This window comes from Oryzias melastigma, linkage group LG16 (assembly GCF_002922805.2).
Source record: "Oryzias melastigma strain HK-1 linkage group LG16, ASM292280v2, whole genome shotgun sequence".
NCBI classification, from domain to species: Eukaryota; Metazoa; Chordata; class Actinopteri; order Beloniformes; family Adrianichthyidae; genus Oryzias; species Oryzias melastigma.
This window is the reverse complement of record NC_050527.1, coordinates 21286951-21309718: the sequence shown is the minus strand read 5'-3', so window position 1 is coordinate 21309718 and position 22768 is coordinate 21286951. Positions and strand designations below refer to the sequence as shown.

The window sequence follows — 22768 nt, the reverse complement described above, 5'->3', positions numbered from 1 at the left end:
AGATTTGATTGTGTGGGTTGAGACAGACGAGATTTGAGTCGCGATCCATGAGATTTGGGTCGTGACCCACGAGATTTGAGTTGCGACCCACGTGGTTTGAGCTTGGTGGTTTGAGAGTATGGTTTTTGAGCGATCCATTTTTTTTGAGCGATCCATGAGATTTGGGTCGTGACCCACGAGATTTGAGTTGCGACCCACGTGGTTTGAGCTCCGATCCATGAGATTTGGTTGTGACCCAAGAGATTTGAGTCCCAACCCAACCCATGAGATTAGGTTGCGGCTCACGACATTTGGTTGCGGCTCACAAGATTTGGTCATGACCCACGACATTTGGTTGCGGCTCACGACATTTGGTTGCGGCTCACGACATTTGGTTGCGGCTCACGACATTTGGTCGCGGCTCACGACATTTGGTTGCGGCTCACGAGATTTGGTTGCGGCTCACGCCATTTGGTTGCGGCTCACGCCATTTGGTTGCGGCTCACGACATTTGGTTGCGGCTTACGAGATTTGATAGTGACCCATGAGATTTGAGTTGCGAGATTTGAGTCCCAACCCAACCCATGAGGTTTGGTCGCAGCTCACAAGATTTGGTCATGACCCACGAGTTGGTCGTGATCCATGATATTTGGTCACGGCTCATGAGACGCAAGTCAGGCGAGCCACCGGAAATAGCTCAGAGGTGTTTGCAGCGCCTGCCCCTGCTACCAGAGAAACTTCTATTTGGTTTTCTTGATTGAACATTTTTTGCTCCTGCGATTTATACTCCGAAAAATATGGTATATTTAGAAAGAATAAGTTTTAGTGACTATTTTCTTACTCACACCTAAAAGTCAGGCAAGGCTGAATGCTGCTATATCACACATTTAGCAGATGATGAAAATAAACCATACTCTCAAAAGTTAAGGGGAAACTGGAGGCAAATAAAAACGCCTGCCCTTTGAAAATATTGTCTGACATCAAACTGGTCTGTGGCCCATAAAAGGTTGTGGATCACTGGGTTACACAACACTGGGCTGCAATGGCAACAATGGGAGTTTCCCAAAAGTCTCAAAACATTTGGAGAAACTCTGAGTATCCTTGTCTGACAGTGCAAGTTTCCAATACAAATCCTCTCTCCAAACAGTCATCTGAAAGCTTTGCCAAACCCAAGTAAATGAAAGAGCTATGAGAGGTTGGCAACCCATAAAAGAGAATAGCTGCTGACCAGAGACTAAAAAAAGGAGAAGTTCTACCCCAAATCAAGTCAGTGTGACTCCAAGTAAAAGTCACTAATCACTTTCTTCTAATTGTGTGTCCCTGTGGAGCTCAGTGAGATGCTCTCCATCATGTGTGTGGCCTAAGGACTCACCAGCTTAGCTTCTGAAGGCACTTTCTTGTATTTGTTGTAGTCTCTCTTCAGCTCTTCGTAGGCCATGAACTGCAGCGCTCCGTGAGACGTTCCAAACAGACCAGGAACAAAACCCTTTGAACAGACACTCTGTGAGGGGTTGGCTGACACGGGTCAAATACATTTGAATCCAAACCACAACTCATGATAACAGAACATCACGGATTCTTTTGGTTTTTAGGGAATCCCCAGTATTTTTCAGAATCAATTTGATTCTGATTGTTTTCCATTCTTTTGATCCACAATTCAATTCAACTTTGAGATTACAGGGTTTACACGTTTAGACATTTGTTTAGCATTACTACTCTACATCTATATACATATGTTATGAAGATATTCATATTAATCTGATACAGTTCACACACTGTGAAATTATAATGAGATTGTTAACAGCATACAGAATTACATGGCCTCTCCTGGAGGGCGTTTCAGTTTGGCCACTAGGTGGCGATCACGCTATGACCCCTTATACTAGAAGAAAGTATGAGGAAAAAAACTGCGCTTTAGTCCACAAATGGTTACTTTAAAAAACATTTCATTAAAAGAGTTTGTAAAATTCATGCCTGTGAGTTAGTAAAGATTTATTTAGTCGACCGAACGTTAGCATTACCCGTCCTATGTGAAATTCCATTAAACGCGACAAGATTATTCACTGTAGATGTCACGCAGGCTTTTGACCAAGATACATAAAGAGTGACGCCATATTGGAATGGTATAAAAACAATGAGACATGGCTTAGCAAACACAGTAAAATGACCATAAAATGCTTAATTCTGGTCCAATTTTAAAAAGGAAAAATCTCTGATCATCAGAAAAATAATTCCCTGGTCATGGTAATATTGTTTTTGTACAAAGTGCAACAAATGAACGACATTTCAAACTTTTCTGAAAAGAGAAATAGGTTATTATAAAGGAAATGCATGCATACTTGATACATGGTTGTGATGTTTTCAAATCTACACACAGACTGACATTTACATAAACTGTTGGACTCCTCAGCCTCTACGACATCGCCGTAGACCGCTAGCGTCCGTTATAAATGGGCTCAGTGAGAACTCCATCCACGGTCCCGGAGCGGCGGGGTCCGGGCAGCATCCGCTTTAAAGCACGCAGCACGACGCAACACCATAGGATAAATTCATCCGGCGGGAGGGGAGACGCCGGGATGGGGGCTACTGTTCTACAAGTGGATCCCATCCGGCCTCTATCAGAAGGACTCGGGGCACCAACGCAACAGCGAGCAGGCGGTCTTTCATTCGCCACATTTCCCTGTTCCCCCACCGAACGGGGATTCATCGCTGATGGACTCTTCCCTCTTCACTACCGAGGAAATCCTAGTTAGTTTATTTTTCTCCACTTAGTAATCTGATTACCAACGGGTCGTCTGGTCTGATCTGAGGTCTAACATACACACAAATACAACAATCATCCTCCATAAAACAAAAAAGATCGGTGGTCCTGCCAGAAAACGTGGAAATAGTGTGAAGTCTAAAGCTGCCATGGACTTTGAATAGACTACAAGATCTGCCTAAACATTCACTATTGAGAGTAAACTCAATCAGATCTTGTTCAAATGTTTTCTATAAGTTCTCCTTTATCAGCTGACAGCAACAATTTACTAGTGAAAAGTCACATTATTTCTTTTCCAGATCTGTTTGTACAATTGTAACAGCAGTAAACAGACATCTATACCATTCCAATATAGCGTCCTACTTTGCGTACGCAACAAGCTAGCATGTCATCTCTAGTGATATAACTCATTGATTATACGTTAGCATCAAGCTAGCAGACTTTAGCTTTATGCCTTAGATCAATCTCTACTTTTATGGATTGATTTTTGATCCATTAAGCTTAGATCAACTAATCGATTTTATACTTTAATACTAATAAGAAAAAAGTGGATTTATGTACTCATTACAGTGTACTAAATTTTAAATAATGTATATTTTTGATCAGTAATTTGATGGTAAGAACTGCACACGCATTTGCTGAGGCAGATCTTTTCAAAAAATATAGTGAGCAATGAAACAGAAGCAAACTCTAATGATCATTTCTTCTGTTATGTTTTAATCACAAAACCTGCTGGGAATTCAGTTGGAATCCCAGAGAACATTTATGATGCTGTGAATTCAATCGCAACAACAAGTTGCTTTCTTTCTGCTTTAAGCTCTTTAATGTTTTTAAATAAATGACTGACAGATTAAAAATATTGAATTAAAGTTCATGAGGAAGCTTAATTCTGCTGCTTTTAATTAATTACACTGCAAAATATTAGTTTTTTCCCAGAAGGAGAAGCTACTCAAGCTGACGACGCCCTCTGGTGGATCTTTTGAACCATGAGGAGAGACGGCGCTCTAACCTGAACATCACTGCCTCTCATTACACCATTAGCACCAGATTCACCAGAGCGACTCACAGTGACTGCAGTGTGTGGGAGAACAAACAGAGGCCTCACCCGGTAAAGTCCTGGAACTCCTTCACTGCGGTAGATCTTAACCAGAGCATCTACCATCCCCTTATAGTGCTTACTGGTTGGGTCAGCACCGTACTGCAGAACCAGCTGGGTCTTGGTCACCCAGATTGGATTAGTGATGCTGAGTGTTAAGATGCCTGCAAATCAGAGGCAGGAAATTGTCACAAATGAGGCTCATAAGACATTCCACTAACAGAGGAGTCTGAAATCACATTATTGTTGTTCTCACTCTACATCACACGCTCCCGTCACTAAACTGTTTTGTTTTCATTTATGGACCAGTTCCTACATTTTCTACAAGGTAAAGTCTTTTTAAGAGCAGAATTTAAGACAGATTTCATCAGAAGATGGAAAAAGTACTAAGAACTATAAAAAGAAACTGTTGTATTCAAAAATAAGTAAAAGTATAATGTGATTTTCTTAACTACTCAATGTATTGATAATTTTAATATGTATTTAATCTTTTTTTTAAGTCTGTAGAAGCCTAAATCAATCTCTCCTTGTGTAAATATTCTACTCCGCTCAAAGAATAAAAAATAAATACATGCCAAAACTGTTAATAAAGTGTAAAATGTTAATTTTTTCCCTCAATCAATCAATTTGTAAACCTGGTTAAAATTAGTTAAATCCCCCAAAAGACTATGTGACAAACAGCAACAGACTGATGTGACTTTGGTGAGCACAGCTGTTGGTTGCAGCCAGCTCAAAGCTGTATTATCTGGCTGCTGTGCTGAACCGGACGGGACGTACCTGCTTGAGCCGCAGACACCAGGTGTTCAGCTGCACTCAGTTCAGTGTCCCGACCTTCTTTAGTGTATCCCTTGATGGCGTTGTAGCTGTTTGGAAACATGGAGAGGTGTTCACACACAAACAAAAGAATATTTTGCATGTAAACATTCTTGGTGAAGTAAAAAGGTTAATGTCCATTAGGGCTGCCACGATTAGTCAACTTATCGATGATTAATCAACTATTGAAATAGTCGACGACTAATTTAATAGTCGATTAATCGTTGCTTTATATTATATGGAGTCAGAGTGTAGTAAAGTTGAAAGTTATAATGGCATTCCGCTAGCTTTTTGGACTATTGTGGCATTTATTAAGGTTTTTGAGGCTATTTTGGAGTTTAGCTAATATTTCAGCTACATGTTAGCTATTTTAGCTATTTTTTAATAAGGCTATTTTGGAGTTTAGCTAATATTTCAGCTACATGTTAGCTATTTTGGCTATTTTTTAACAAGGCTATTTTGGAGTTTAGCTAATATTTCAGCTACATGTTAGCTATTTTGGCTATTTTTTAATAGGGCTATTTTGGAGTTTTGCTGATATTTGAGCTGCAAGCAAGATATTTTAGCTAATTTCTGCTTTTTTTTCGTTTGTTAGGCTGTTTTGGAGTTTTGCTAATATTTCAGCTGGATGCTAGCTATTTTGGCTAATTCATGCTTTTATGTTTTTTAGGCTATTTTGGAGTTTAGCTAATATTTCAGCTGCATGCTAGCTGTTTTTGCTAACTTAGTCTTTTTTCCATGTTTTTGGCTAATTTAGAATTTAACTAAGCTGTTTATCAGCTTCAACATTTTCAGATCTTAGCTTCAGCGTTTTCAGCTACCATTTTCAGCGTTTTTAGTCATCAATTTCAGCATAGTCTGCTATTAGAACTAACATCTTCAGCGGCCAAATTCAGCTTACAGCATTCACACTAGCATTATCACAGGTAATACTGTTTATCTAGTTTTTAGTTAGTTTAAAGGTAATGATGGTTAAGATGTGTCCTTTACATCCAGTTTGCCCATGACCTGATTAGTCGACTGATCAGAAAAAATTATTGGTGATTAGTCGACTATTAAAATGATCGTTTTTGGAGCCACTAATGTCCATCAGTCTTACAAGAAAAAGTAGAGGCCCCAGGACGCTCCTGCACCCCAGATGTTGGGTGTTGCTCCTTGGTAGAGACCCCTGAGCCCCTCCTGAGCCCAAACACTCTTCATGCAGTGGATGATGCCTCTGTACTTGGGTCTCAGCTCCAGTCCATCACTCACTGCGTTCAAAACGCACAAACATCGACATCACTGCAAAATACTACTAAAAGTTGTGATTTTATTTAAGCTACTGGAAAAAAAACTAACTTTAACTACTGTGTAAAGGGATTTCATTGGTGCCGTTTCGTACCTGCAAACCGGATCTTAACCAGATCCAGCGGGTGCAGCACCAGCGTTGACACGACCCCCCCGCTGAGTCCTGCGATCAGGTTCTCCACTTTGACGTGACTGAAGACCTGCTGCAGCCGCCCCGGGGCGGACACGGCCCTGCTGGCCTCTGTCACGGTACCGGTACCGTGGTTTGGAGAGGAGCTCATCCTTTTTATGACTATTTTAAGCTAGTTAGAGGCAGCTAGCAAGCAGTGACACCTGAGCGCGTTTGGTCAAGTGTTCACTAACTTCCGGGATTGATCCCTGCTGAGCGCTGCTGCCGAATACAAGAGAACACAAGCGGCTCTCATTTTAACAGCATGGCAGTTAACCTGAGTCTCTGTCACCGCATGCGGCTCCGCACCACGCCGCACTGTCCAAATGTCATGAGGAACCACGCATCGACCTTGTTTCTTCAAAATAAAGTTTCGAAAAGCGCTGTTTAACTTCTCATTTCCGGTATGTACTTTCTAAATAAAACTCTGGAACATTATAACATTTGAACAAAGCTATGTGAACATATTTTTATGTGAGAATTTTAAACAATTTGGTGTAATTGACAGCGATTGTAGTTTATTCAAAAAAATATTTTTTGTAGTTTTGGATATATTTTATAGTCGATATACGTAAACATGTGCATAAGAGTGATAATTTGACTCATTCTAAGAGAGTTTAGTTAAAGAATAAAAACTGCCAAATTATTCTGCTTTTAACTAGAGGGTTTACGGATTAACTCTCAATAATCTCTGTTCTCGCCAGCATTCACACATTAGCTGTTTACAATGATGTTTACATTGACCGCCCTATTAGTATAGTTTTTATTTAAAATTTAAAGTTAATTTTTTTAAACATAAAAGTGTTAAGCTTTCACATTTTTCTTTAAGGCAAACGTAATGAGTTATAACACATGTATCTGATTTCTCTTAGAATAAATCAGTGAAACTTTGAGAGAAGCTTCAGCTGTTTACTAATTTCATATTGTTCTGACCTTGTCCTTGCTTTGTTTTTGTTTTTTATTATAACTACATGTTTTATTTTTTTAAATTAAATGTAAAAACTGTGTGATCCTGACAAAGTTTTTGAACAGTTTCTGGTTCATTGTGGAATTATTGTGTAATTTAATCAAAATAAAAGAAGCTGGTGTTGTACTAAAAAGATGGATATCAAGCAATGCCACAAAAACTAAATTTAAGCATAAATTAAAATAGGAAAGATTACTGAATAATGTGATTTTGTAGGTTTAACCATTATATGTATCAGAGCACAGTGGTAGCTCATTGCTCCCTAAAGGTCAAAGAGAATTCAATTTATATAATTCCATGTACAAAACTCTGAATGTTGTTTACATCACTTTTCAGAGTTAGGTGAATTGTTTAGAAATGCACTTTATATTAAGATATTGTTCTGAAGAATAATCTTTAAAAAGCATTTCTGAAAAACATGCTCTTTAATAAAAAACAAATTATAACCTGAGTATTTGTCAATAAGAACAAACCTTGCGGTCTATTTCTTTGAATCAAAGGTGTAATCATTGTTAGATATCTATAGCAGGGTGTGGAGGATGACGTAATACTCTGTTTAAGTTACAGACATGTACTAGTTTTAAGTGTTTTTTTCTCCCTAAAGTTTTTTTTATATACATTTTATTGTAAATGTCGAATTCCGTACAAAAAAACTACAAAAGAGCCATTGAAATATGCTGTACATCTATGCAAACAATATAAAATAGAAAAATAAATAAATAAAATAACATAAAAACAAACGACGATATACAATGAGTATATAAAAGTAGCATAGAAAATTGCAGATTTTACATTTTAAATGATTTTATAGGTTTTTGTAAATAAATTACAAGACATTTCAGTCTTTTGTTTTCTTTTTTTTAAATTAGTGATTCAATATATAGTTTGGCCTCCACCAGAAACAAAGAAAACTTAGGAATTTTGTTAGAAAATTTACATTTGTGGATGTAAAATTTAGCAAGTAAAAATGACAACAAATTATAAATAAATAAATTGAAACAGCAACATTCTTAAGCTGACTGAAGCCAAACAGTACATGCTTTCAAAGAAAGGAAAAAGAGAGAGCAAACTTATAACCAAAGAAATCACAGAATATTTGCCAAAAAAATGCAAAAAGAGGCAATGCCAAAATAGATGAGTAACTGTTTCTAGTCCTCCATAAAGTTTATGCAAAAATAAAATAATAAAAAAGTATTTGCTAAAAATAAATGAACTCCCGGTCTCCAATTTTAAGTATTTTTTAGCTAATTTTATTCACTATATTTATGCCAAACAGTAAAGAACAAGAACAGAATACTGTGCATAAGTAAAAAAAATAAATAAAAATAAATGCTAAAAATAAAAGAACTTCCGGTCTCCATCTTTAAACTTTTTAACTTGACATTTTTTTCCTGTGACGTAACGAACTTTGGAGTCCCACAATGCAATGCGAACAAGCTCATCCACACATGGCAGTTTGTTTCTTTTTTTGCTGATATTTATTGCTGAGAGTAACTATTTCAAGCGTGTGTCTTTTCTATTTAACTAAATGAAAGTTAAAGTTCTTTCAAGAAACCCGGATGATTACGTCCGGGAGACCAAACTAGATATCCAGCGTGGTAAGAGTCATGTTTTTAGCTGTGTGGTTTCCTAGCTAGCTAGTAGTTGGTTCTCCGGTTAGCTACGTGATAAATCAGTGAAATATCTTTATTACTGTTATGATAATAACTAAGAATTTAAATGCGGTTGTGTGTTATTGCTATTAATTTCAGTCGTAAAACCTGAAAAACTTGAGAAAAAGGAAGAAAGAAAGTTGTAGTTGCTAACACTAACGGTGTGTGGCACTAATTTTTTTCTTTTTTTTTAACTTATATTTTGGGGTCAAATCAGGGTCAGCTTAAAGTAAATGAAAAACAGGATTGAACATTAGAAAATCAAGAATTGTAAATAAAAAAAAAGTTGAAAATTAAAATTAAAAACAGCAGCTGCTACTATACATTAATTTTCAAATGGTACTTTTACATTTATAGTTCTTTCAATTTATTTTTTTTTTTTCAATTTACAATATATCGTTCAAATTTTCAAGTTTTATTTCAAGGTTTTTTCTTTTTTTTCTATGTTTTTATTTACAATGTCTTGTTTTCCATAATTAAAAAAAAAATACGATTCTGTTTTTCAAATTTTCAATCAGTTTTTTCATTCACTTTAAGATTATATGGATTTGACCCCAAATATACGTTCATGAATAAAATGAGTCATTGTAGTTAGTATGTTTAATAAGTAATATACATGTCTAATTAACAGATTTAGATCCTTTGTGTCAGTTTGTCTTCTTGTTATTAGTCCCCAGGAACTATGACCCCACCCTCCATCCTTTCGAGGTGCCTCGGGAGTACACTCGGGCCCTGAACGCAACAAAGCTGGAGCGAGTCTTCGCCAAGCCGTTCCTGGCCTCCTTGGACGGTCACAGAGATGGCGTTAACTGTCTGGCCAAGCACACCAAGAGCCTGTCCACGCTGCTGTCAGGCTCCTGTGATGGAGAGGTTTGTCGTCCACTGATCCACAGCTTCACATTGGTTGAGGATTTTTTAGTGCAGGCTCACTGTGATGCCTGTTTTCTTTTCTGTAGGTAAAAGTCTGGAATCTGTCCAAGCGTGAGTGTGTCCGCACGCTGCAGGCACACGAGGGGTTCGTGCGTGGAATGGTGGTCAGATTCTGTGGGACTTCCTTCTTTACAGTAAATGCTGCATCCTTAAAAATACATTTTTATTTTCAGACAATATCTGCAGGAGATGAAACAGTTGATTTTTCTACTTATCAGGTTGGGGATGACAAAACGATAAAGCAGTGGAAAATGGAAACGCCAGGTTATGGCGAGGAGGAGGAGCCACTTAACACTATTTTGGGAAAAGTATGGCCTTTATGATATTTGTTTATGTGAGTGGCATCACCTATCAATAATTTCATAAATCATTTTTCGTTGTAGACTGTGTTTACAGGGCTGGACCATCACCAGAAAGAGGGTGTGTTTGCAACGTGCGGCCAGCAGGTGGACATCTGGGATGAGCAGAGGAGCAGCCCTATCCGCTCTTTCACCTGGGGGGTGGACAGCTTCAGCGCCGTCCGCTTCAACCCTGTGGAGGTATGAATGGCTGTGTAGCAATCACCCAGAAGACGCTTGATTACAGCAGACTATGGTGGCCCTGAATTCCAAATCACATCAACTCCACACAAAAACCTAGTAAAGATCACAAAAGTAAAACAAATAAAAAAACAACAGAACAATTTAGGAATCTGTGCAAAATTCCAGCCACTAAAAAATAAAAAAAAAATAAAAAGTAAAAGTCATTTCCAGAAATTTCCAGCATCTCTGCGGCAATTGCACATCCACAGGGCAGAGAGGCTTGATCAGCCCATTGGTCCACTATGTTTAGAAGGATCCTGCACTCCCTGCTGTCCCCGTGACTGTGACCAGCGCACAGTACAGAGCCCCATGTCAGAGGTACTGTCAGGGGAGGGGCTGCAGAGAGGAAGTGATCAGTTCTGGAAAATATTTATATTTTTAAAGGGATAAATAATTTTAAAACTCCTGTTTAGACTTTTTTTTATATTAATTAAGAAAGAAAGTGGGAAAATGTCAAGTCTCACCAGATAATATTCATAATCTAAGTTCAAATTGGCTGATGAAAAAACTCTGATGACCCAGCATTCTAGCAGCATTTAAATGCATCACTCACAGATAAATCACTGAAAGATGAAAAAAGAGTTTCACCACAGATTCAAGCGTAACTGAAGTTTTGTGTGCGTAAGAAGTGATTCAAGCGTGATTTTTAAAGATATGCATGTAATTGGTTTCAAGCTGTTGTAATTTTAATTTATGCATGTGTAAATTATATTTTGTATTTTTTAAAAACTTGTAATTTTTGCACTTGTGCATAAAATTTATTTTATGAGTTTCAAGTCAAGAATTGTGCACGCACAATCCAAAGTTATGCACAAATTAAGAATTAAGCGCGCACAATCAGGAATTAAGCACACACAAACCAGGTACACACACACACAAATCCAAAGTTACGCACAAATCAAGAATTACGCACGCATAATTTGGGGTGATTCTTATTTCTCTGCATAGATTTCTAGTAAAGAGTTGATCAATCACATATATTGCAGTGACTTTGCTCAGAAGCTTAAAGAAATATCTTTTGTATGAATATATAACCATGCCAAATCACTTCCTGTTGAAAAGGTGAACAAATGTCGTCATCCAATCAGTGATGTCACATAGTGCTTACCTTTTCTGGTTTCTTATTTTTGTTTCATTTTTGAACATTTCATTTTGATTTTGGAAATTGCTTTTATTCTCTGAAGCCTTTTCTTTTTATTTTGCGTTATTGTTTTAGTTGATTTTTTTGCCATGCTGTTTTGGTTTCTAAAATGTAATGTTTGGTTTTTACATTGAGTAGCTTGTTGAAGTGATTTGTACTTCAGGGCCACCATATCAGACAGTTCCTGTCTTATTTAAAAAACCCCAAACTACTGTCTTTCCAATTTCCTTTCGAGTGAATCAAATGTTTTCTCAACAGACGGAACTTCTTGGAAGCTGTGCTTCTGACAGAAGTATAGTTCTATATGACATGAGAGAGTCAGCGCCGCTTAAAAAGGTAACCAACAGTAGATTCAATGTAAACAATCTTTTTTTATGTCACAAAATATTAATTTTTATACTTTTTCTTTAGGTTATCATGACAATGAGGTCCAACACCTTATGCTGGAACCCAATGGAAGCCTATTACTTTACATGTGCAAATGAAGATTATAAGTGAGTCTAAAAGAAAATGTCCTTATTTGTAAGATTATTTTATCATGACTAGATCTGGGTTAATAAATTGATTAATCGATCTGAATCTAATTAAGCTCAATACATCAATAGTCAATCCACAAGAGTAAACATCGATCTAACGAATAAAGCTAAAGTCCGCTAGCTTGATGCTAACACTCAATGGAATTTCCCATAGGACGGCTAATGCTAATGCTCGGTTGACCTATACATACATTCCTGGCTAAATTAACGTCTTTATAAACTCACAGGCAGGAATTTTCCAAACTCTTTTAAGAATATATTTTTTAAAGTAACTATTTGTGGTCTAAAAATAAGTTTTTTGGCTCGTACTTTCTTCTTCTTCCGGAATAAAGTGTACTTCTATAGCACTATCGCCGCCTAGTGTCCAAACTGAAACGTCCTCCAGGAGAAGCAGAACAATGTTTACAATGTTAATGAACATTTCAGTTAGAACTTCTCCTTTAGAGAATCCATGTAACACTGGATGATATTAACAATCTCATTATTTCACTGATACATTTACAGTATGTGAACTGGATCAGATTAATATAAATATATTCAATACATATAGTAGATTATTAATGTATTTCTAAACAAATGTGTCTAAATGTGTAAACTTAAAATTGAATTAATTGAAGAGTCGAAAAAAATCTGAATTGAATCTATTCTGGCTCGTGTGAATCGAATCGTTTCTACAAATTATAATCGATACTCAGCCCTACTCATAACCTCCATGTTTCTCACCTGGATCACTTTCAGTTTTTACCCCAGATGTTTTCCTGTTGGATCAATGACATAAGTGTGTGCTCCTTTTCCCTCCAGTCTGTACACATACGACATGAGGCACCTGGAGAAGCCCCTGATGGTTCACATGGACCACGTCTCTGCTGTGCTGGACGTTGACTACTCCCCCACCGGGCAGGAGTTCGTGTCCGCCAGTTTTGACAAGACCGTTCGCATTTTCCCCAGAGACGCTGGACACAGCAGGTTAGCAGGATGAACACCAAAACCAAACAAACTGCATTCATACTGCAGTTTATACCTAAATCATTTTAAAGTCTCACTCCGATCATCTTTTGATCTATTGTAAAAGCTGCTGTAGCTGCTGGATCCCTCAATGCTTTGGAGCATGTGATGAAGTCTCCTTTCTTCTGTCTGACCTTTAAAATAATAATTCCAGAAGATTCTGAAGAAGAAAATGGCTCGTGGTTGGACTATTTTGCCATTTACTAAGATTTTTTTAGGGTATTTTTGAGTTTAGTTAATATTTCAGTTACGTGCTAGCTGTTTTGGCTAATTTAGGCTTTTTTCAGTTTTTTAGGCTATTTTGAAGTTTAGCTATTTTTTTCAGCTGAATGCTAGCAGTTTTGCTAACCTAAGTTTTTTTTAAATATTTTTTAGGCTAATTTGGCATTGAGCTAATATTATAGCTGGCTATCAGCCTCAGTGTTTTCAGCTATTAGCTTCAGTGATTTCAGCTATCAGCATCAGTGTTTTTAGCTGTCAATTTCAGCATCTTCAGCAGCCAAATTCAGCTTACAACATTCACACTAGCATTATTGCAGGTAATGTTATATATCTAGTTAATAATTATGTTAAAAAGTTAGGGTTTATAAAGTTTTAAACATTTAGTTTTAGAGCGGGGTGTCAAACTCAATCACACCGGGGGCCAAAATCCAAAACACTCTTTAAGTCGCTGGCTGAAAAGGATAAACAAAAAACGTAACTTTTGAATGTGGACTTAAGCTCGGGACGCGGCCGGTACCACTACCCTAACCTGGTCCACATCTGGTACCACGTCTAGAACCAGTACTGATCCGCGTCTTGTACCGGGTTATGGTTAGAGTTAGATTTCATACTTTATTGCTTTAACTAATAAAATGTTATTTTTTTAAGTCCAGGTTCTGAAACTCAATTTATCTCGGGGCTACTGAATATTTTTGTGCCAAAAATATATGTTTGCATCCCCTATCTACGTCTATTGAGCAAGTTTATTGAAGATTTGTTCATGTCTACTTATCAATATCTTCTGCATGTCCTGTGAAACGACAGGAACGGCACTAGCAACTGTTGCTAAGGACTTCTTTCAGATCCAACAACAATAGCAAATGCAAAGTTTTAAGCACAAAACAAGCTGAAACATCACAAAGCAAATTTAAAGCTATCATTAAAGAAGCGTGGACATGCAGAAGATGTTGCTCAGTAGACATTGAACTAACAGGGGCTGCACAATTTCGACTTAGGGGCCGCTAGTTTGAGACCCCTGTTTTAAGTAACATTTCCTTGTTAGTAGTTCTGTCCAAATATACTAAACATGATAAAAGCATGCAGATGTCATACTTCTATTCCTCCTTTGAGTGTTGTTTACATGGGATTTTTCTTTTAAATTCAGGGAAGTGTACCACACCAAACGCATGCAGCATGTCATCTGCATAAAGTGGTCGTCAGACAGCAAATACATCCTGAGCGGATCTGATGAAATGAACATCCGGCTGTGGAAAGCCAATGCCGCCGAGAAGCTGGGAGTGGTGAGTCCTGTCTGCTCTTTTCTGCTCTTTGAGCTTGAAGGAGTTCTCTGTATTGTTTTACATAACCGCCCATCAACAGCTGTCATAAATCTTGCATCTGCTCTCAGTTTATTGCCCGATCTTCTTTTATGAGTAGGTTGCATATTTTTTTTCTTTTTTTTAGCTAGGCTTTGGCTCTGTGCCTCCGTAGCACTGTAACAGTGAAGGAATCTGCCAGCACTGTGCTGTTGCCAAATGCCATGATGGATGCTGACCCAGAGCACCATCACTCTCAATATGTAGGATGTACCAAACAGCACAGGGACCCCTGATGTCCAGAAAATCCCCCCCTGGCAAAGATCAAACGGCTTCTATCCAACTTTTATTGTAGAAAACTTTAAATAATCTAACAATTATTGTAAATAATTGTAGTCACAGTTACAAATAAAAGTAGAATTGTAATTGATTGTTCTCTAAAATTCGGAACTTGTTAAAATATGTTAAAAAAACGTTCTAATCCGGAAGACATGCAGACATCTTTCATTCTTCTCTGCTGCTTATTCCCCTAATGCAGCTGCGTAGTGGGAACGGCTGTCTTTTGGCACTTGTTTTACTCTTACTATTTAAAACGGAGATTTATTTGCTGGGTTTGCACTTAAGAGATCAGACAAGGGCTGCTCCTATCAGCAGTTTGAATGGGCCAATCACTTAAACGGAGGCCACACTGAACATAGTGAAGAATTAACAATAAAGTTGTATGGAGAGAGCTTTTAATTATCAGAAATGCTGAATCAAAGCTGTGTCTGTGTGAAGTCAGGTTGGACTGATGGTGGCTTCCCTGTCAGCTGCTATAAACTCATTCGGTTTTATATTAACAGTAACCCAGCTTGCATTAAGCCTCTCCGCCTTTAAAGCTAATGTGTCGTATAAATTCATCCTCTGGATTCTGTATTATTGTGTTAAAGTAGAAATGGTTTGTTGATGTTTATACAGTTTTTAACTTCAGTTCTGGAGGCCTACAAAGTAAAACGTACAAAATATTATATTTAAAACTGGAAAAACTTTTTTTGAATGGACAGGAATGTTCTAGTTTATAGGCCTACTGTTTTTATCAGCCTTCATTTTGTTTTAAACTATGATTTATGAGATTACTACAGTCAGAAGAAGGAATGACCTTTTGACATCTACAAAGAAAAATAAATTCATCTTGTGTCAGGCCATTTTGCATGAGACTGTGGATAGAAGCAACAAACGCAAACAGGAAAAAATGAATGAAAAGTGTTTATTATGAAAAGTTGATGTCCTATTGGTGATAAAGTTTATGATTTTCCCAATCATTGATCAATGGCTTCAGAAAAACAGTCGAGTCATGATTTACTTGGATCACGGAAAACATCCATATGAATAGATGGGATTAGGCTGTTTTCCATTCACAAATTCTTTTCCTAAATCTATAGACTGTTTATAAGAACTGGAGATGGCAAGTTTTGAGGTCCCCCATAAGAAATGCCTTACCTCCAGCTCTCAAAAATGCTGGCCTTCTTCCAACCAGCAGGTACTGGAACCCGAGAGGGGAGGGGTTGCTCACTCCATTGATTATACAGTCTATGGTCAAATTCCATCTGTGAACGTTCTTCAGTGTTGCTCAAGGATGTTTTGGAAATCTTCCAGACCTGGTTTAACCTACAAACGCAGCAGATCTCAGAGAATCTTCATGTTTCAGAGATAAAGACACAAGAGAATGATGGGTAGGTGTTTCTGTAAGTAGGACCCCTGCCCCTGATTTTCACTTTACTTCCCTGGTCTGATCGAAAGGCTAAACCTAGCCCAGTTACATAAAAAAAAAAAAAAAATGAAATGATAAAAACAATCTCCTCAGAACCAATTATCCTGCACCCATAATGTACCCACAGAGGAAAGAAAAAACAGGTAAAGACAACATTTAATACGTTAAAGCACTGGTAAATGGGGCTGGGAATCACTGGGTACCTCACGACACGATACGATACGATACGCGATACATGGCTCACGATATTGATAATTTCGCAATACTGCGATAATTGGTAAAAATCCTCTTTAATAACTAACGTTATATAGAAGAACATGTTTTTTGGGAAAATATATCCCCATTTATCTTTTTTAGCTTAAACACAATCATGATAAAAAACTTTTCTTATTTTGGACAACAACTTAAAGACACTTTTGTGCAACATTGCTGAAATCAGTAATACTATGTCTTTGACAAGCATTGACAACAACTGAATTAGAATTATCTGTCAAATTCAATGTTAACAATAGTAAACATGATCAGCGGTGCCACTACTTGGTGCAGAATTGTTGTAAGCAACTGAACAAAAATTAAATAATTCAAGTGGCGACAGCTATCTACCTCCAAAAGAACGTCACACCAAAGGATGATGAATAGGTTATACAGCCTAAATGTCCGACGCAGTGAGCCTAGCTGCTTAACAGTTCCGTCACGTGACTCAGACACTCAGCGCTACAGCCTCTTCAAATGAAAATATAATAACGATACTTGGTGGGAACCCATCGAGAATCGATCGCAGGACTAAATATTGCAATATATCGCAATATCAATATTTTGCCACACCCCTACTGGTAAATGGGGATAGTTTTGATTTTTGTAACAAGCCCCCTAGTGGTTACACAGTGAAGTGTGTCGACTCTACCAGCTTTAGTGTGTCGACTCAACCAGCTTTAGTGCGTGAACTCTACTTGCTTTAGAGCGTCGACTCTACCTGCTTCAGTGTGTGGACTCTACCTGCTTTAGTGCGTGGACTCTACCAGCTTTAGTGTGTCGACTCTACCAGCTTTAGTGTGTCGACTCTACCAGCTTTAGTGTGTCGACTCTACCAGCTTTAGTGTGTCGACTCTACCAGCTTTAGTGCGTGAACTCTACTTGCTTTAGAGCGTCGACTCTACCAGCTTTAGTGCGTGGACTCTACCTGCTTCAGTGCGTGGACTCTACCTGCTTCAGTGCGTGGACTCTACCTGCTTCAGTGCGTGGACTCTACCTGCTTTAGTGCGTGAACTCTACTTGCTTTAGAGCGTCGACTCTACCTGCTTCAGTGTGTGGACTCTACCTGCTTCAGTGCGTGGACTCTACCTGCTTCAGTGCGTGGACTCTACCTGCTTCAGTGCGTGGACTCTACCAGCTTTAGTGCGTCGACTCTACCTGCTTTAGTGCGTCGACTCTACCTGCTTTAGTGCGTCGACTCTACCTGCTTTACCGTGTCGACTGGCTCCACATGTTTTTAGATGAAGACTTAAGTCAGGGATGTTTCTGAGCTTGACCATGAGGTCACAGAGCAGACCACAGGAAGCTGCAGTCTTATTTGTGGCACTCAGCAGACCGCTCCAGAGTTTAGATCAATCAGGAATAACCAACTGACTTGGCTACTCTGAGGTTTCCAGACGGGACGGCTCATTAAACCAAGAAACTGCCAACTGATAACTGTCATTATGTTGCCTAAAAAGACAAAAAAAGGCATTAGCTAAGAGATTGAGGGCTTGAGGGATAGAAAGGGGATTAAGCCCGTGTCTTAAAAGTAGAAAATATTTTTTAAGCATTAATAGTTTTGCTCTTTAAATCCCACTCCAACTACAGCTAATCTATTGTAATATAATTCCCCAGTGGTATTTTAATTATGATTATTTTTTTAAGGCTAAATCATAAACCTGTCATTTTTCTAGGACATTTTCTGCAGAGTGGCAGGACTTCACTAGAAATTCACCTTTGAGTTGTGGGCAGGACTGATGACACAGAAGCATCCCTTAGTGGATTTCCCAGGATTCCTTTGTATACACTTTCTCTCGCTAGCTTACAGGCCCTCACAACCCCAAACTAACATTAACGTAGCAACAAGAATAGCGAGCAATATCAGGGATATGCAGCCGTACAGCTGAGAGCCAGATTCCAGCTCAGACGGGGAAAATGAAGACGTTCATGGATCTATTTGTCTGCAGTCAGATGCATCAGAATGCAAATGAAGCAGAGAGACTTATTGCAGTTACTGTTGGATAAAAACAGCATAATCATAATTAAAATACACTTTTAAAGCAGATCAAAAGATGATCAGAGTGGAGCTTTAACATGTTTTTTTTACCAACAGAGGTCCACCTTTACCACAGCTTTAAGTCTTTTCTGTTCTCATACAAATATTGTTTTGGGAGTCGGTTTTTGTATTAAAAGGAAGCAGTTTAGGACCACAGGATCAGCATCTAGCTGCTCTTTCTCTATAAATTGAATCTCAGACAAATCATTGCTTTTAATTAGAATAAAAGCCTCGGAGGCCAAAACCAGCCAAGGCCCGTCGTGGTTTTTATGAGCGAGACACAGCGGGCGGATGTTGTTGATCTGCACTTTCCTTTTTTTAACAGACATTGATTTGTTTTTGAAGGAGTTTAAAAGTACTGCTTTACTCACCGTTTTATGACGGAGAACAATGTACCATAACTGATTTTAATCAAATAAAATTCTACACGTTTGTATAATGTTAATAAGGTTAATAAAAAATTGCTTTCATGATACTTTTACTACAGCAGCTAAACGTACCACTAAATGCTGCAAGAGTAACTGTAAAAGGCTGTAATAATTTGACACTAAGCCGAGCGTTAAGCAGAGCAGAGGAAGCAGGGGTCATCCTCTGTTTGTAGTGGGGGAAAAAGATGCTGGCCTCGTCAGAAAAATGACAGCGTTCTTTGAAATGACCTAAATGTGCTTGCAGCCTGTGACTGCTGTCTCTGAGGAGACATTAACTGAAGTGTTTGTCAGTGAAACATGATGAATGAATGAATGAATGAAGGCACGTCTCAGCGGTTGGAGCTAGCTTGTCCTAATGTTTCTAATGGCACGGATTGATATTTAATTTCTATTGAAGGCCGGGATTGGTCTCAAGTTGACTGTGTCTAAGAACTGGAGCGAGTCTTTGTGATGTCACTCATGGGAAATGACTGACTTCTGGCTCCAACCAAAGAAGCCAATTCAGTGACCATAGTTTGGTGGGCAGTGATTGGTCTGAGGCGGTCTGAGTCCACGTTTCTATGGCAACAACTCTGATCAATCAGGAGTGAGCTTGTTGGAAGACCACACCCCTTCCAGTGAAAGTGGGCTCGGAAGAATCTGTCAATCCAGCGTTAGATGTCGGGGCCGCAGGGCACCACCTACTTTTATTGAGGCATTTGTTTGGTCAGTTTAATAACTTACACTATAGAAAAAATATTGTGACAAAAAATGAGAAGTATCAAGAACATGTTAAAGAAAAAATGTGTCAGAGCAAGAATGGATATTCTGACAAATACAGTTATTGAGTAATACTGTTTGTTTCTCTATAGAAGTCGATGGCTTCTTCAAACCAAGAGGGAGGGGTCACTCAGTCCAGTTTTCATCTACAGTCCATGTTCTCATTTGTGTCGGGCGGTTATAAAACACAAACAGACAATAAAGATTTGGATCAGAGCAGCAAGCAGGAAACGGTGTACACTGCAGCACAGGGAGTGTCTACTTCCGATTTTCTTTTTTTTTTTTTGTTTACGCGAGGGTAAATGCACAAAAACAGCAAAGGAAAAAGATTTTTGTCTTTTTGCATTGTGGCTTTAATGTAAGGAAAACAAAAAAGGCAGATATGTTATCATGTTAGTTTTCTTAGATCATCAATATATAGAATGGGAAACATTTTTGTCTACATTTGATAGTGTGTGATCCAACACAATCAAATGGATGCTCTGAACTTTGATACCTTTTTGTGGTTTTGTTTTTTTATTACCTGAAGTAATTGGAGCCAAGGCCAATATACAAAAAAGCATAAGAAGAGCATGTACTTTAAATGTAACAATAAACAGTTCTGACAATAGATGTAATCATTTCACTCTGTCATCTGACATGTGTGCATAATGGAGGATTGATAAAACACGTAAGACCTCTTAATTTAGTGTCATGTCAGAAGTGGTTAAAAAGTACCCCACTCTCTGGGCACTGTTCCCCTTTTCTTTTCTTTTTTTTCTTCATGGAAGTGTTTGCATAAATGGACTCTATGCAGGGACTTGTGTGACGTATTTCCAGTTTCAAATAAGACGCTTATTTACTTCACGAGATTTGGACGTGACCCACGAGATTTGGTCTCGATCCATGAAATTTGGTTAAGACCCACGAGATTTGGTCGCGAATTACGAGATTTGGTCCCGATCCATATAATCTGGTTAAGACCCACGAGATTTGGTTGCAACTCAAGAGAGTGTGGTTGCTACCCACAAGAATTGAGTCACATCCTACGGGATGACCCACAAGATTTGGTCGTGACCCGTGAGATTTGGTCTCGAGATTTGGTTGTAACCCACAGGGTTTGGTCGTGACTCACGAGATTTGGTCGCTACCCATGAGAATTGAGTCACAACCCATGGGATTTGGTCACGACCCACAAGATTTGGTCTTGATCCACAAGATTTGAGTCACGATCCATGAGATTTGGTCGCTACCCACAAAAATTGATTCAAGACCCACGGGATTTGAGCCACGACGCATGAGATTTGCTTGCGCTTCATGAGATTTAGTCGCTACGCACAAGAGTTGAGTCATGACCCACGGGATATGGTCGCGACCCACAAAATTTGGTCGTGACCCACGAGATTTGATCGTGACTCACAAGATTTGGTCACTACCCAGTTGAGTCATGACTCACGAGATTTGGTCGCGACTCACAATTGAGTCACGACCCACGCATTTGGTTGTGACCCAAAAGATTAATTCTCGATCAGTAAGATTTGAGTCACGATCCACGAGATTTGGTCGTGACTCTCCAGATTTGGTCGCTGCCCACGAGAATTGAGTCACGGCCCATGGGATTTGGTCGCGGCTCATGAGACGCGAGTCAAGGGAGCCACCGTAAATAGGTCGGAGCTGTTTGCAGTGCCTGCTGTCTCTCGTTGTGAGACTGGTCTTAGTGTCAGTTCAAGCCCCTGACTTCCAAAATTCGATGCAAACCAGGGAAAACCAATATTGCCCTTCCTCAAATGACCACTAGAGGCTGGTGGCAGAAAGGAGCAGTTTGTTGGTATAAATTCAAATGAAAGACTTGTTGTGTCTCTGTCTCTGGTGTGTTACAGCTCGCTCCCAGAGAGAAGGAAGCTGCAAACTACAGTCAGAAGCTAAAGGAGAAGTTCCAGAACCATCCGCAAATCCGGCGCATCGCCCGCCACAGACACCTACCCAAGAGCATCTACCATCAGACCAAGGAGCTCCGGGTCATGAAGGACGCTCGCAGACGGAAGTGCGTACTAAGTCCCGCCCTTTGTTTAACCCTAACCTGAGTCATCACCGGTGACGCTTATACACAATATTTTTAACAAAGCAACTCGATGAGCAGCTTTTCTCCATCAGAATCTGCTGGAATTATGTGTTAATGGTTAAAAAGTTACAGTAAATCAAAGAACTGATTTCTATGTTGGGTCCACGTGAGCGGGGGACGTGCTCTGCTGCCAGCAGATCCAAGCATTCACACCAGCCTGATGGAAAATCTCACAGATGGGTCAGCCCACCATGACGTTCCCTCATGTCAATTTCATTTACAGCGTGTTCAGTGGAATAAATGTCCCAGTCTGTGTCTGCTGAATGAACTTGTTTCTAACCATAGACAGAATCACCTCGTTACAGATATGTTTGTGTTTTTTTTGATGTCGTTGTCTGATGTTAGTGTACTCACTCTTTGCTGTTTGTTTTTAGGGAGATGAACGTTCGTAAACACAGCAAGCCAGGAGCCGTTCCTGTGGTGTCTGAGAAGGAGAAGCATGTGGTCACAGTGGTGAAATAGACCAAGAAGAACCAGAGTGATGACAACCACACAGGAACTGTTCAGACCTTTCTGTGTGAAGGTCCAACAGAAGTGACTCGTTAAGACATTTTAAAATTTCAAATAAACTTGAAAAGGCGAACCTTCCAGACTGATGTTGCTTCAGTGTGCTTTTCAGTTTTCAGCGGTTTCCACTGTTGAGATTTTTCCCTCATAGATATTGTTCTGCATAATATTGTTTGTACAATTTGCTTTCAGCAAGGTTTTTTTTTTTTTACCATATTCTGAACCTATGATTATGTTGTAAATCCAAGCAATTAAAATTGAGCTGTTCTAATAAACATATCTTCATTTTGTGCTTTTTAACTAATTTTAACACTAGATAGAGCACTATCGCTGGGCGATTTTCAGCTGAGCAAAAGTATTTACATAGTTTTCAATACATTGCATTTTTCTGAGTGTCATGGGTCCCTGGGAAAAGTCTTGCATGTCCCAGCAATGGGTGGACCAAAGGTCACGTTTGTACTGTATATATATATATATATATATATATTTTTTTTTTTTA

General features: G+C 38.8%; 2 protein-coding genes across 2 annotated transcripts in view; one reads left to right on the top strand and one right to left on the bottom strand.

Annotated features, from left to right (window-relative positions):
• LOC112144061 (mitochondrial folate transporter/carrier) overlaps window positions 1-6482 on the bottom strand; it is an 8847-nt gene extending 2365 nt beyond the window's left edge. Inside the window, exons 1-5 of the mRNA XM_024268375.2 lie at window positions 6031-6482; window positions 5749-5899; window positions 4614-4699; window positions 3846-4000; window positions 1352-1465 (exon numbers count right to left, since the gene is read on the bottom strand). Coding sequence (XP_024124143.1) covers window positions 1352-1465; window positions 3846-4000; window positions 4614-4699; window positions 5749-5899; window positions 6031-6217 — 693 coding nt within the window. The 5' untranslated portion in view covers window positions 6218-6482. The remainder of the gene's footprint in view (window positions 1-1351; window positions 1466-3845; window positions 4001-4613; window positions 4700-5748; window positions 5900-6030) is intronic.
• Window positions 6483-7984: 1502 nt separating this feature from the next.
• On the top strand, window positions 7985-22548 carry dcaf13 (ddb1 and cul4 associated factor 13). Its single transcript, XM_024268405.2, has 11 exons — window positions 7985-8670; window positions 9395-9594; window positions 9681-9788; window positions 9873-9962; window positions 10038-10193; window positions 11635-11712; window positions 11788-11870; window positions 12714-12878; window positions 14284-14419; window positions 21521-21684; window positions 22137-22548. The coding sequence occupies exons 1-11, from the start codon at window positions 8601-8603 to the stop codon at window positions 22222-22224; spliced, it is 1338 nt and encodes a 445-aa protein (XP_024124173.1). The 5' UTR covers window positions 7985-8600; the 3' UTR covers window positions 22225-22548.
• The last annotated feature ends 220 nt before the right edge of the window (window positions 22549-22768 follow it).

Coding starts and splice junctions, on each gene's coding strand:
- dcaf13 (XM_024268405.2), top strand. CDS start 8,601: ATGAAAGTTAAAGTTCTTTCAAGAAACCCGGATGATTACGTCCGGGAG. Junction 11,871..12,713: donor TGTGCAAATGAAGATTATAA/GTGAGTCTAAAA, acceptor TTTTCCCTCCAG/TCTGTACACATACGACATGA. Junction 14,420..21,520: donor CCGCCGAGAAGCTGGGAGTG/GTGAGTCCTGTC, acceptor GGTGTGTTACAG/CTCGCTCCCAGAGAGAAGGA.